The 14133-nt window shown below is 41.1% G+C and overlaps 1 protein-coding gene across 1 annotated transcript; it reads left to right on the top strand.

The window, feature by feature from the left end:
* Positions 1-1643: 1643 nt before the first annotated feature.
* On the top strand, positions 1644-4818 carry LOC138759977 (cytochrome c oxidase subunit 6A1, mitochondrial-like). Its single transcript, XM_069930437.1, has 3 exons — positions 1644-1767; positions 2988-3130; positions 4568-4818. The coding sequence occupies exons 1-3, from the start codon at positions 1674-1676 to the stop codon at positions 4658-4660; spliced, it is 330 nt and encodes a 109-aa protein (XP_069786538.1). The 5' UTR covers positions 1644-1673; the 3' UTR covers positions 4661-4818.
* The last annotated feature ends 9315 nt before the right edge of the window (positions 4819-14133 follow it).

The raw sequence follows: 14133 nt of genomic DNA, 5'->3' as shown, positions 1-14133 counted from the left end.
GCCGGGCACTCCCCTTGGTTGAGAGTAGCAGCGAGGACCACATCGGAGGCATCGTTCTCCACCTGGAAGGGGGAGTCCTCGTCCATGGCATGCATCGTGACGTCTGCGATGTCCTGCCTGATGCGCATGAATGCTGCCTGCGCCTCGGGTAGGAGCAGTTGTGGCCTGGGCCAGTGGGCGGACCTTGTCCGAGAAGCGGGAAACCCACTGGGAGTAATAAGAGAATAAGCCAAAGCACCTGCAGAGGGCTTTGAGCGTGGGGAGATAGGGGCAGCTCCATTAACGGGCGCATCCATTCTGGATCTAGGCCGATGACACCATGTGCCACGATGTACCCCAGGATGGCGAGGCGGGTGGAGCTGAACACCCACTTCTCTTTGTTGTAAGTGAGGTTCAGCTCCTGGGCCGACTGGAGAAATTTTTCTAGGTTGGCATCATGGTCCTGCTGGTCATGGCCGCAGATGGTGACATTATCCAGGTATGGGAAAGCCCCCTTTAGCTTGTGGCGGTCTACCATTTGATCCATCTCCCGCTGGAAGATGGAGACCCCACTCGTGACCCCAAACGGAACTCAGCGGAACTGGTACAGGCGCCCGTCCACCTCAAAGGCAGTATAGGGCTTGTCCCACAGGTGGATGGGGAGTTGATGATAGGCCAACCAGGTCAATTGTGGAGAAGACCCTGCAACGGGCTATCTCGTTGACCATGTCGGTTATCCTTGGTAGGGGGTAGGTGTCTCGCTGGGAGTACCAGTTGATGGCCTGGCTGTAGTTCATGACCATCCTCGGCATGCTCCCCCTTTTGACCACTAGGACTTGGGCTCTCCAAGGGCTGTTGCTGGGCTCTATGACACCTTCCGCCAGAAGCCGCTGCATCTCCACCCTGATGAAGTCTCTGTCCGCGGCGCAATAGCGCCTACTTCTGGCGGGTATCGGCTTGCAGTCTGGTGTGAGGTGTGAGAAGAGGGGTGATGTGCAGCATGGAGAAGCCACAGGTTGGCCGGGGCTGGTTGGGCGGTGCGCTGTGGAGCGTGAGTGGTGTTAGGGGCCCCCTGAAGGCGAGGGTGATGCTCTGCAGGTGGCATTGGAAATCTAAGCCCAGGAGGACTGGGGCGCAGAGTTTGGGCATGACCAGGAGCCTGAACCCAGTGTATGTCTTCCCCCCACCCCCCACACACACAATCCAATCGGCTGAGCAGCGCGCAAGGGTATTGATAGTCCGGTCCTTGATGGCGAAGGTGTTAGAGAAGGTGGTAGGGTGGATTTTTAGCTTTAGTGAGTGTGAGATTGTACTGCTGTAAACTCTGAGAGTGGGCTCAGGCTGACATCCTGGAGGGTGATTGACACCCGACTGGATGGGGCTCGGTCCATTCAGGTCGGCTGATTGACAGCCGTCAAGGTGTTGGCTTGTCTCCAGTCAGGTCCGGAGGTTGCCCCTGCAGGAGGCTGGTGGTATACCACCACAGGGGGAAACGGGGGGGGGGGGGGGGGGGGGGGTGGCAATAGAAGAATGGATACAGGGGAGTAACAGCGGCGTGGAAAAAGCAAGGTGGAAACAGGGGTGGAAATATCTATGTCAGATGTGTGGATGTATGTTTTAAAAAGATCTTTTATTTGCTTCTGACCTTTACCCCGGCGGCTCGCGCCTGCGCACTGATTGCCAGTCTGTCCGGAATGGCGGCGGTGTGGGGTCGGTTGTTCCGCAGGAGCTTCAGCGCCGCTCGGCAGCTGTCGGCGGCGGCGGCCGGCGCCGAGGAGCATCAGAGCGGTGAGCGTTGTCGGAGGGACTGTCGGGGCGGTGATGAACCGGGGCCGGGGACCGGGTGTCGGGTGGTGACCTTGCGGGCCCGGGGCCTGTCCCGATCAGCTGGCCCCAGGAAAGGAGCAGTGGGTTGGGACGGCCGTGGCCTGGAGCAGTGCTCTTTCGGTCTCTCGTGCCCTCCATGTGCCAGAGGAGGAAGAGAGAGGGTGTCCCGGGCACTGGCCTCCCAGTTGCTTGTAAGCAGTTACTAACGCCAAAGTGTCCGGGCAATTAAAATCAGGTTTTTTTGTTTTACGACGGGTGATTTCAAGAGTTTACTGAAATCAACTATGTCTAAAATAGAGTGAAGATTGTGGAATATTGCATGGGAGTTAATAGTGCAAGGTCATGGATATAATTAAAGCAATATTTGAATATGCTTCTTCACTGAGATACCAATGCGATACTTTACCAGATGTTGTATGAGTTACATAGATTACATCAAAATTTTGTTCCCTTCCGTCTGCTCTATTTCATAAGATCATGGCCTCAGTTCTGCTTTCCTGTTCACTTTACTGATCAGTGATTGATCCAAGGACTCGTGAGCCTTTGAGGGGAGAAACCTCGCTTGTCTTAAATAGCTGATTCCTTATTGCTTCCAATGGATTAACACCCTTCCTTAAATAAGAACTCTAAAATAATTGTGCTCCAAAATTGGCTCGCCAAAGCCTTATTTTAAATTTTTAAAATTTAGACATGCAGCACGGTAATAGGCCATTTCGGCCCACGAGTCAGTGCCACCCAATTTACACCTACAACCCCGGTATGTTTTGAACGGTAGGAGGAAACCAGAACCCCCCCCCCAGGAAAGCCCAAGCAGACAACGGGGAGAACATACAAACTCCTTATAGACAGCGTGGGATTTGAATCGTGGACCCAATCGTGGCATTCTTACGGCATTGTGCTTCGTTAGTCTACTAAACTTTTGTGAATCATGCACTCTTTTTTACTGGTCCATTTACTACATTTTTTTCCTCTGCTTTACAAATCCAAAATTTCTAATAAAATTAGTTTAAAGCTTAAATCTATTCTAGAGGCACTGCCAAATGGTTGGTGTGAGAGATTAAAAGCACCTCATTAGAATGGAACTGGCTCTTGATTAATACTGTATATTGTCATTTGGAAATTACTTTTTACTGGTAGAAACAGAATTATTGCCTTTCGATGTATGTATTTTATTTCACCAGGGCGCATGTGGAAAATTTTGACTTTTGTAGTTGCTATTCCTGGTGTATCTGTCTGCATGTTGAACTGCTACTTGAAGGCACAGCATCATACCCATGAGCAGCATAAGTTTGTTGCTTATGACCATCTTCGCATTCGGAGCAAAGTAAGTTCTGCATTTACATGAGGGTGAATAGTCGGAATTATGTGCAGTTTATAATGTAATAGTTTTATATATAATAAATTGAGTATCAAAAATCAAACCAGCCAGGAAACTGTACAATTGAAATTAAATTCTATTTGCAAGCAACCCAAGGGCAGTTGGGAAGTATGAAGATGGCGGAATCCGGAGCTGCTGTGGAAACAGTGGCTCTGCCACTGGTGCAGACGTGGGAGGAATGGAAAAGTACCTTCAAGTATTACTCCGTGGGGTTCTTCTGCTTGGTTGTTAAGTCCAACAGCACTGTACAGGTTTAAACAGCGTGAAGAATGGGGCTGGCAGCGTTTTCATTACATCAGAGGTCTGATGCCCATGGAGGTCTGTGCCCATGATGGCAGCCCTGACATCAAGGGTTGCAGACTCTTGGGGAGCAATGGCCCTGAGTAGGAGAGCATCACCACACTAAGACAGAGAAGCCTGGGAGAAAACCCCACAGGGTAGATCAGACTTTCTACTCACATGCCATCTTATGCAATCCCTATGTCATCTGTGTTCTGTGATTAGTAAGGGATTGCTTAAGGTGGTAATGAATGGGAAGGGAAGGTTGAGAATCACTGCTCTAGACCCAATTGTTACTGAAATATTTTGCTTGTTAAAAATTGTCATTGGCCCATTTCCTTTGGCGTTATGAAACTGCACATAATGAGTCAATTAGGTACAATTAAAACATTGGTTTTCAAATTTTTTTTCTTTCCACTCATATACCACCTTAAGTAATTCCTTACTAATCACAGAGCACTTGTGGCATTGGGATTACTTAAGGTGGTATGTGAGTGGAAAGAAAAAGTTTGAAAACCACTGGTGTAATCTGCATTCTGCATGCAGTTTGGGTATTTAGTGGAATTCATAACTTGAGAATCCACACCCATGAGTTGTTACCTCAATTCCTGGCAATAGGATTAAATGGTGACCCAAGGAATTGAAGATTTAGTTGCAATGCAATTCAAAGAGATTATAACAGTGTTTGACACTTGATTGGCTAGGAAAGGCAAACCCTTCTAGGAAGATGGTACAACATGCGGAACAAGAATCTAAGAACTGCTGCAGGCACCAGCTCTTTCCAAACTCTCAATCCCTGTACATGGGCCAAGTAATAACCAGCCTGCTTTGAAACTAGTCCCAAGGAGAAAAAAGATGATCTCTGGAAGGGGAAATAGTGAGCCTCTGTCCTTTCCTTCCACCAGGGGTATGATAGAGATGGGCAGTCTCACTGGAGCTGTTTGTGAATTTTTGTAGTGTTGTGGATATTTCTTTAAATTATGGTGGGGTTGAAGAATGGGAATTGGCTCTTCTATTTTATGGGAGTATGAACATTGAAAATTAAAGTGGTTTCTTTCTCTGGAATAGTCATACTAATGTACAGTTCTACCTTTTTATTCACAGCCATTCCCTTGGGGTGATGGGAACCACACCCTCTTCCACAATCCCCATTCTAATCCTCTGCCCACTGGCTATGAAGATTCAGACAATCATTGAAATGTCTGGAGCAGGGAAGAATGCTCCAGAGATAATGGATCATTTGTTCAAATCTAATTATTGAAATGTGGGCATTTTTTTCCATGCAAGAGCCGACATCTGAATCAAGTGTTCTTCAATAAATGTGAACACCATAATAAATGTACTGTGGAAAGTAATATGTGTTGGCTGCTTTTTATGATGTAATTAAAAAAATGGAAATCTGGAATAAAATATTGTGGGAATGACTCAAAACAGGCAGTGTCAGTGGAAAGAACCTGTTAACGTTTTAGGTTGAAGACCCTTAGGATTTTGAAGAGTTGAGCTTTATTGGTTGACAAATCCAACTTCTAAAGTTGCCGAAATTAATCTACCATAAAGTTTCAAGCATTGTGTGGCTAGAATTTTACAGTGGATGTAGCAATTGTTGCTAGAGGAAAGCAACTGGAGGTTTTTCTAATTTGGAAGTATGCTCACCAGAAAGATTAGTTATTTAATAAGTGATTTGCCACCAATTTCTTGGGTAGTTGGGAAAAGTGAAAATGGCAGCAAGCGGAGCTGCTGCGGTAATAGTAACTCTGCCACTGGTGTGGACCCAGGAGGAGTGGAAATATGTCTTTAAGCAATTCTCCATGAGGTCCTAATGCGTGATTGTCAAGTCCAATGGCACTGTTAAGCTGCAGTGTAGAATGGGCCTGGTGATGTTTTCATTTCATCAGAGACCCCACGGAGTTCTGGGCCCATGATGGTGGCCCAGACCTCGAAGATTGTAGGCTCTTGCAGTGCAATGGCCCAGAGTGGGAGAGCACCACCTCACTGAAACAGTGGAGCCCGAGAGGGGCTCGGCAGCTGGAGGCCTCAATGAGGGCTGCTGGAGGCTGGCTTGTGGGAACTAGGTATTGGGACTGGGATTTGTGAGAGTGCCGATTGTGTGAAGGATTCCTAACGGGCCTCTGGTATTAACAATCTTCCTTATTGTATCAGGGTGCAACCAAGGGCAGAGGAGGGTGGAGCTTCAGTTCATCCTCAGAATGATCGAAAAACCATGTGGCTACGGACGTTACAGGAGTATAAGAGCTGGCAGGTAGTGATGGGATCCACAGACACTTTCTGAAGGGACTCTGCTTCCCTGTTTCTTCTTGGTAGGGGTGCTGGACTAGTGGCGCCTCTTTCAGAGCCTTTACAGGCAAGCACATTTTGTGTATTTGTACATATTAGCAATAAAGATCCTTGAATGGAGAGCCAGTAAACAGGCTTTCCAATGGCATTCAGTAATTGAACTTTTTAAAAGAAAATGGCTGGCAGGTAAACCAGCACAGGAACAGGGCCTTCCACCCTTGTGTCTATGCAAAGCACAATGTCCAAATCAAACTAAAACTTCCCTCCATCTTCTTCATATTTATGTGCCTATCTTGAAGTTTCTTCAATGCTTCTATTGTATCTGCTCCTGGCAGCCCATTCCAGATGTTCACCACTTTGTCCTCATTTTCCTTAAACACTCCTCCCCTCACCTTCAATGAATGTCATCTGATACACGACAAATTTACCCTGGTGAAAAAATTCTGAACGTCCACCTATCAGGATCTTGTATGGCAAAAGGGAAGATCTGTGATAGACTTGGTGACATAATTACCATCTGAAGAAGAGTAGTAAGGATGTGTACATCATGGAGACAGGTGAAATCTTAGATACCAGAAAGTCAGTAGAGCCACTGCCTCACAATGCTTGATGCCTGGGTTCTGTCCCAAACATAGGTGCCATATGCGTGGAGTTTTCACATTCTCCCTTTGACCATGGCGGTTTAATCCAGGGACTCCCATTTCCTCCCACATCCAAAGGTGTGCAGGTAAGTGTATTGACTGTTGTAACTTGTCCCTGCTGAGTGGTAGAATCTGGAGGAATTGTTGAGGATGTGAAAAAAATAAAAACATTGGGACTAACACAAGATTAATGCAATTGGGTATTTGATGTTCAGCATGGAGAAGTGGCACATGGAGTTCAATCCGGATCAGTGTGAAGTGATGAACTTTGAAAGGTTGAATTTGAAGGGAGTATATAGCTAATGGCAGGATTCTTACCAGTGTGGAGGAACAAAAGGATCTTGGGGTCTGCCTATAGATCCCTCAAGGTTGCCGCACAAGTTGATAGGGTAATTAAGAATGCGTATGATGTCAGTACATCATACTTTGTGAGTTGGGGAATTAAGTTCAAGAGCCCCAAGTTAACATTGCAGCTGTGTAAAGCTCAGATTAAACCACATTTGGACTATTGTATTCAGTTCTGGTTGCTTCATTACAGGATGTAGAACCTTTAGAGAGGGTGCAGAGGAGATGTTGTCTGGATTGGGGAATGTGTCATATGAAGCAAGATTGACCGAGTGAGGGCTTTTCTCTTTGGAGCAACGAAGGATGAGGTGACTTAATAGACGTATATAAGATTATGAGGGGCACAGATATGGTGGTCAGCCAGCACTTTTTTCCTGGGGCAGCCATAGAAAATACAGTGAACATCTGTTTAAGGCAATTTGTGAAATTTTGGGAAGATGTCCGAGGTCATTTTTTTTAACACAGTGTGGTGGGTGCCTGGAATGCATTGCTGGGGGTGGTAGGAGAGGCTGGTACAATGGAGATATTTAAAAGGCACACCAATGTAAGAAAAATAGAGGGTTATGGGTGTGAGTTAAGGAAGGATTAGATTGTTGTGGATTCGGTTTATATAGATCGGGACAACATCATGGGGTTAAGGGGGTATACTATGCTGTAATATTCAATGAACCTAGTCAGCAGAAAGGCCTCTTTCTGCATCTCTGTCCTTTATGGGGGGGAGGGGAGAAGCTGAACACTGGAAATGTGGGCTACAAGACTGAAACTAGCTGAGGTGGAGTCTCGATTGGCTGGAACAGGGTTCTCTGTCTTTGGTTAATTATATGTTGCATTGAAGTTCAACACATGCTCCAGGGACAGCTCCTCAACCTCTGACTTGGCACATTACAACTTTGCTTCATTTGTAACTACATACTGTTGAAACATGACTCATTGTGTTGGAGGTTTGGATCTAGGCTCAGATCGCCGATGGTTTGTGCAGCTACAGAGGCTGCAGGAGCGCTGGAGATAAATCCACAGAAACTCAGGGTCGCTGAAGAGACTCCCTTTTGCTTCTCTTTCTCTCTTATTGTAAGGGGTGTCGGTTAATGCTAATGGTGGATCTTTGCCTTATTGCAGACTAAATTCAAATCCATGCAATATTACATTTCTGTTTTATGACATGACAATATAGATAGAATCTGTAGCTGATCTCCATGCAAGCCTTTTCAGCACATTTCAGAAGGAGATTAATCTATTTCCCTTGTTTAATGATACATCATACTGGTCAAAAGGAAAAACAATACCTGGCAATATACATCACATGGGGAAAGTGATACACCAAAGTTGCTACGTTCCACAATACTCCAGGCTTAGTTTCAGAAAATTCCTGTTTAATTGTAAAATATTTTTATTCCTGAATTCTCATTGGGATGCTGTTAACTTTTTGAAACAATTTGTTGACGGTCCTACGAGAGACGGGGTAGTTACCTTCGAAAATGAAATTGGGCAGGTGATGGGGAACAGTTAGGATAATTCTGCAAGTTTCATGGTGTAGCATGAATAAAAGGTCTCATGACTGGAGGGAGAACAAATGCTTTTATTAGCTTATAACTAAGGGTTGGGTCTATCATAAGGGTTCTGATTTAGGTGGGAAACTAGGATTATATGTGAGCAGATGGGGGCAGAACTGGGAGGCAAGGTCAGCCATTAGCACAACACTACCAGTGAATCCCAGTTCACTGCACATGGCTGTTAAAAAAAGGCTGATCTTCATCATAACATTTTTAATGGGAGAAAGGCTGATTTCAATTGTGCAAGAAATTGTTGTATGAGAATGAAACCCATTCCATAAATATAAGTGTAAAGGACTGAAAGTTGATTTCTGAGAACAGTTTACATTCTGAGAACTGTTGCCTGCAGGTGATGGCCTGTGTGGCTTTGCACAGATGCGTATGCAGTATAGGCAAATGCCCCTCTACGCTACTTCAATCAAGGCAAAATTCATTTACCTCAACTTGTAAAACTGCGACCATTTCCTATTTTACGCATGTAGTTATTCAGTTATCGTGAGATCTTTCTGGAAATTTCTAGAAAACTCGAGTTACAAGTAGATTGCATGAATAGCCCTCAATAAAATATGTGCAGATGACAGTCAGACTCAGTGTGTGCCCCCTATTAAAATATGGAAAAGAATCTAACAGTGATAGTAAAAGGAAAAGAAAAGTAATTACTTTAGAAGAAAAACTTATTAAATGACAAGAAGACGGTGCCAGCAATATGAAAATCGGACATGATCTGGGCTACAATTAATCAACAGTACGGACAATTTTAAGCAAGAAGCACGAATGTAAAGAGCAAGGTAAAGCTGCATCAGTTTCTCTAAGCATGAAAACTACTCGAAACACAAGTCCATTAATGATTGAAATGGAATGGCTACTTCATCTTTGGACTGAAGATTGTAACCAAACACCACTTTGTACAAAAAACTTTAAAACCAAATCTTTAAGCATCATTTTGATGCTTAAAGAAAATACATTTCAAGGGGATGCGGAAACCCTTGTTGCAAGATTAGGTTGGTTTGACTGCTTTAAACATCGAACAGGATTACACAATGTAAGAATTATAGGGATAGCTGAAAAAAATGCTGGTGCAAAACTTCCAGAAATTTTTAAAAAAGGATTTGAACTTGTTGAAGCCACGAAGGATTTTTATATAATGTCGATCCTAACATGGAAAGAAACATGGAAGTCCATAACAATTTAGAAGAATCAAAATCTGCGCAATCAACTTTGGACAAATATTTTTCTAAGAAATAGTTTAATTATGATGTAACTGTAATGTCCCTGTGTTTCTTGAGAGCCTTCTTTTTTTTTTTTTTTTTTAATTTTTTTATTTTTCACACCATAAATCACAATAGCCATGATATACACTTTTTCTTTTCCACACATTTACAGTGACTTTTTCTCCCTCCCCCCTCCCTCCTCCCAAGCCACCCCCCCCACCCCCCCCCCCCCTCTCATGCATTTTAGGTATACAATCTAGGTTGCATTAATTCAGTTAGACAATGTTGTCATTCAACAAAAATACACCAGAAATTCTACTGAGTCCATTCTTTTCTTTTCTTCTCCTTCCATCAATTTAGGTAATGTTTGTTCCCGGTAGGTTTTCGCTATTGTATTTAATGTAGGGCTCCCATACTTGTTCGAATATTTCAATATTATTTCTTAAACTATATGTTATTTTTTCTAATGGAATACATTTATTCATTTCTATATACCATTGTTGTATTTTCAAATTATCTTCCAATTTCCAGGTTGACATAATACATTTTTTTGCTATGGCTAGGGCTATCTTGACAAATCTTTTTTGTGCATCTTCCAAGTCAATTCCAAATTCTTTATTTTTTATGTTACTTAGGAGAAAGATCTCTGGATTCTTTGGTATATTGTTTTCTGTTATTTTATTTAATATCTGATTGAGATCATCCCAAAATTTTTCTACTCTCTCACATGTCCAGATTGCATGAATTGTTGTTCCCCTTTCTTTTTTACATCGAAAACATCTATCAGATACTGTTGGGTCCCATTTATTTAACTTTTGCGGTGTAATGTATAGTCTGTGTAACCAATTATATTGTATCATACGCAGCCTCGTATTTATTGTATTTCTCATCGTTCCAGAGCATAACTTCTCCCATGTTTCCTTTTTTATCTTTATATTTAAATCTTGTTCCCATTTTTGTTTAGTTTTACCATTTGTTTCCTCATTTTCCTTTTCTTGCAGTTTAATATACATATTTTTTATAAATCTTTTGATTAACATTGTATCTGTAATCACATATTCAAGGTTACTTCCCTCTGGTAAACTCAAGTTGCTTCCTAATTTATCTTTCAAGTAGGATCTCAGTTGGTAATATGCCAGCGCTGTATCTCCAGTTATATTGTACTTATCTCTCATTTGTTCAAAGGATAAGAATCTACTTCCTGAAAAACAATTTTCTATTCTTTCAATCCCTTTTTTTTCCCATTTTCTAAAGGCAAGGTTGTCTATTGTAAAAGGGAGTAGCTTATTTTGCGTCAATATTAGTTTTGGTATTTGGTAATTTATTTTATTTCTTTCTACATGAATCTTCTTCCATATATTGAGGAGATGGTGTAATACTGGAGAAGTTCTATGTTGTACCAATTTTTCGTCCCATTTATATAATATGTGTTCAGGTATCTTTTCCCCTATTTTATCTAATTCTAGTCTCGTCCAGTCTGGTTTTTCCCTTGTTTGATAAAAATCTGATAGGTACCTTAATTGTGCGGCTCTATAATAATTTTTGAAGTTTGGCAATTGTAAGCCTCCTTGTTTATACCATTCTGTTAATTTATCTAGTGCTATCCTCGGTTTCCCCCCTCTCCATAAAAATCTCCTTATTATTTTCTTTAACTCTTTGAAGAATTTTTCTGTCAGTTGTATTGGCAATGCCTGAAATAAGTATAGTATCCTTGGAAAAATGTTCATTTTAATACAGTTTATCCTTCCTATCAGTGTTAGTGGTAGCTCTTTCCAATGCTCTAAATCGTCCTGTAATTTTTTCATTAGTGGATTGTAATTGAGTTTATATAATTGGCCTAGATTTTTGTTTATTTGCACACCTAGGTATCTTATTGCCTGCGTTTGCCATCTGAATGGGGATTCCTCCTTAAATTTTGAGAAATCCGCGTTATTCATAGGCATTGCTTCACTTTTATTTATGTTTATCTTGTATCCCGACACTTCTCCATATTCCTTCAATTTCTTATATAGTTCTTTTATTGATAGTTCTGGTTCTGTTAAGTACACTATCACATCATCCGCAAACAGACTGATTTTATATTCCCTGTCTTTTATTTTTATTCCTTTTATATTATTATCTCTTCTTATCGATTCTGCTAGTGGTTCTATAGCTAGCGCAAACAATAATGGTGATAGTGGGCATCCCTGCCGCGTTGACCTGCTAAAGTTAAATTGCTTTGATACATGTCCATTTACTGTCACTTTCGCTAACGGTCCCTTATATAATGCTTTAATCCAATTAATATACTTCTCCGGTAAACTGAATTTTTGCAATACTTTGAACAAGTAATTCCATTCTACTCTGTCGAAGGCCTTCTCTGCGTCTAAAGCAACTGCTACTGCCGGTGCTTTATTTCCTTCTACTGCATGAATTAAGTTAATAAATTTACAAATATTGTCTGTTGTGCGTCTTTTTTTGATAAATCCAGTTTGGTCTAAATTTACCATTTTCGGTACCTGTTCTGCTAATCTGTTTGCTAATAGTTTAGCTATTATCTTATAATCTGTGTTTAGCAGAGATATTGGTCTATATGACGCTGGTGAGAGTGGATCTTTCCCTTGTTTTAGTATCACTGTAATTATTGCTGTTTTACATGAATCTGGTAAGTTTTGTGTCTCATCAATCTGGTTGATTACATCCAGGAGGGGCGGTATTATTAGGTCTTTAAATGTTTTGTAGAATTCTATTGGGAGTCCATCCTCTCCTGGTGTCTTATTATTTGGTAAATTTTTTATTATCTCTTGTATTTCTACTGTTCCAAATGGTTCTGTTAATTTATTTTGTTCCTCTATTTGTAGTTTTGGTAGTTCAATTTTAGTCAAAAATTCATCTATTTTCCCTTCTTTCCCTTCGTTTTCGGTTCGGTATAATTGTTCATAGAATTCTCTGAAGTTTTCCTTAATTTCTTTTGGATTATATGTAATTTGTTTGTCTTTTTTCCTTGTTGCCAATACCATTTTCTTAGTTTGCTCTGTCTTAAGCTGCCATGCTAGGATTTTGTGTGTTTTTTCCCCTAGTTCATAATATTTCTGTTTTGTCTTCATTATATTCTTCTCCACCTTATATGTTTGTAATGTTTCATATTTTATTTTTTTATCCGCCAATTCTCTTCTTTTGGTTGTATCTTCCTTTATTGCTAATTTTTTTTCTATGTTTATTATTTCCCTTTCCAACTGCTCTGTTTCCTGATTATAGTCCTTCTTCATCTTGGTTGCATAACTTATTATTTGCCCTCTAATGAATGCTTTCATTGCATCCCATAGTATAAACTTATCTTCCACTGATTCCGTATTTACTTCAAAGTACATTTTTAATTGTTTTTCAATAAATTCTCTAAAATCCTGTCTTTTAAGTAGCATGGGGTTTAATCTCCATCTATACATTCTTGGAGGGATGTCCTCTAGCTCTATTGCCAATAACAGGGGTGAGTGGTCCGATAATAGTCTAGCTTTATATTCCGTTTTCCTAACTCTCCCTTGAATGTGGGCTGATAACAGGAATAGGTCTATCCTTGAGTATGTTTTATGTCTAGTCGAGTAGTATGAGTATTCCTTTTCTTTTGGGTTTTGTTTCCTCCATATGTCCACAAGTTTCATTTCTTGCATTGATTTAATTATAAATTTGGTTACTTTGTTCTTCCTGTTAATTTTTTTCCCCGTTTTATCCATATTTGGATCCAAATTCAGATTGAAATCCCCTCCTATTAGTATGTTCCCTTGCGTATTAGCTACCTTCAAAAAGATATCTTGCATAAACTTTTGATCTTCTTCGTTAGGTGAATATATATTAAGTAGATTCCAAAGCTCTGAATATATCTGACATTTTATCATAACATATCTCCCTGCTGGATCTATTATTTCCTCTTCTATTTTAAATGGCACATTTTTGCTAATTAATATAGCCACTCCTCTTGCTTTTGAATTATACGATGCTGCTGTTACATGTCCTACCCAATCTCTCTTTAATTTCTTGTGCTCCAATTCAGTTAAGTGTGTTTCTTGGACAAATGCTATATCTATTTTTTCCTTTTTCAGTAAATTTAGTAGTTTCTTCCTTTTAATTTGGTTATGTATTCCATTAATATTTAGAGTCATATAGTTCAGCGTAGCCATTTCATATTTTGTTTATCTTCTCTTTCCGTTTTTCCTTCATTACCTTTCCTCCTTTTCCATTTCTGTTTTCTTATTTTCAACTCTTTACCAGACAACATTCCTACAACATCCAACATTTTCCTTATTCTCCTATTTCTATCTTCTTTATCCCCAATCTCCCCTTCCCCTCCTGAGTTGCCCTTTATCCCTTGTCGGACAACCACATCTCCCCTCTCCATTTGGATTTGCGAATCCACTCGCAAGCGTCAACTGATTTTGCAGTGACCGCTCTTTTCCCCCACCCAGCCCCCCCCAGAAAAGATTTCGCTTTTTATATGTCACAAAGATCACTCTTTTAATTCCCTCCTTATTCTCTCTATTCCCTTACCTTCCCTTATTAATTCTTGTCTATACTCTCTATGTTTTCCTCTAATTACAGATACTTTCACATATGCCCATTGTCTCTATTCACTCTTATACCTCTTTACCCGCATA

Source organism: Narcine bancroftii, chromosome 4, assembly GCF_036971445.1.
Source record: "Narcine bancroftii isolate sNarBan1 chromosome 4, sNarBan1.hap1, whole genome shotgun sequence".
NCBI lineage: Eukaryota > Metazoa > Chordata > Chondrichthyes > Torpediniformes > Narcinidae > Narcine > Narcine bancroftii.
The sequence above is the reverse complement of the archived record's forward strand: the minus strand, read 5'-3'. Positions and strand labels throughout refer to the sequence as shown.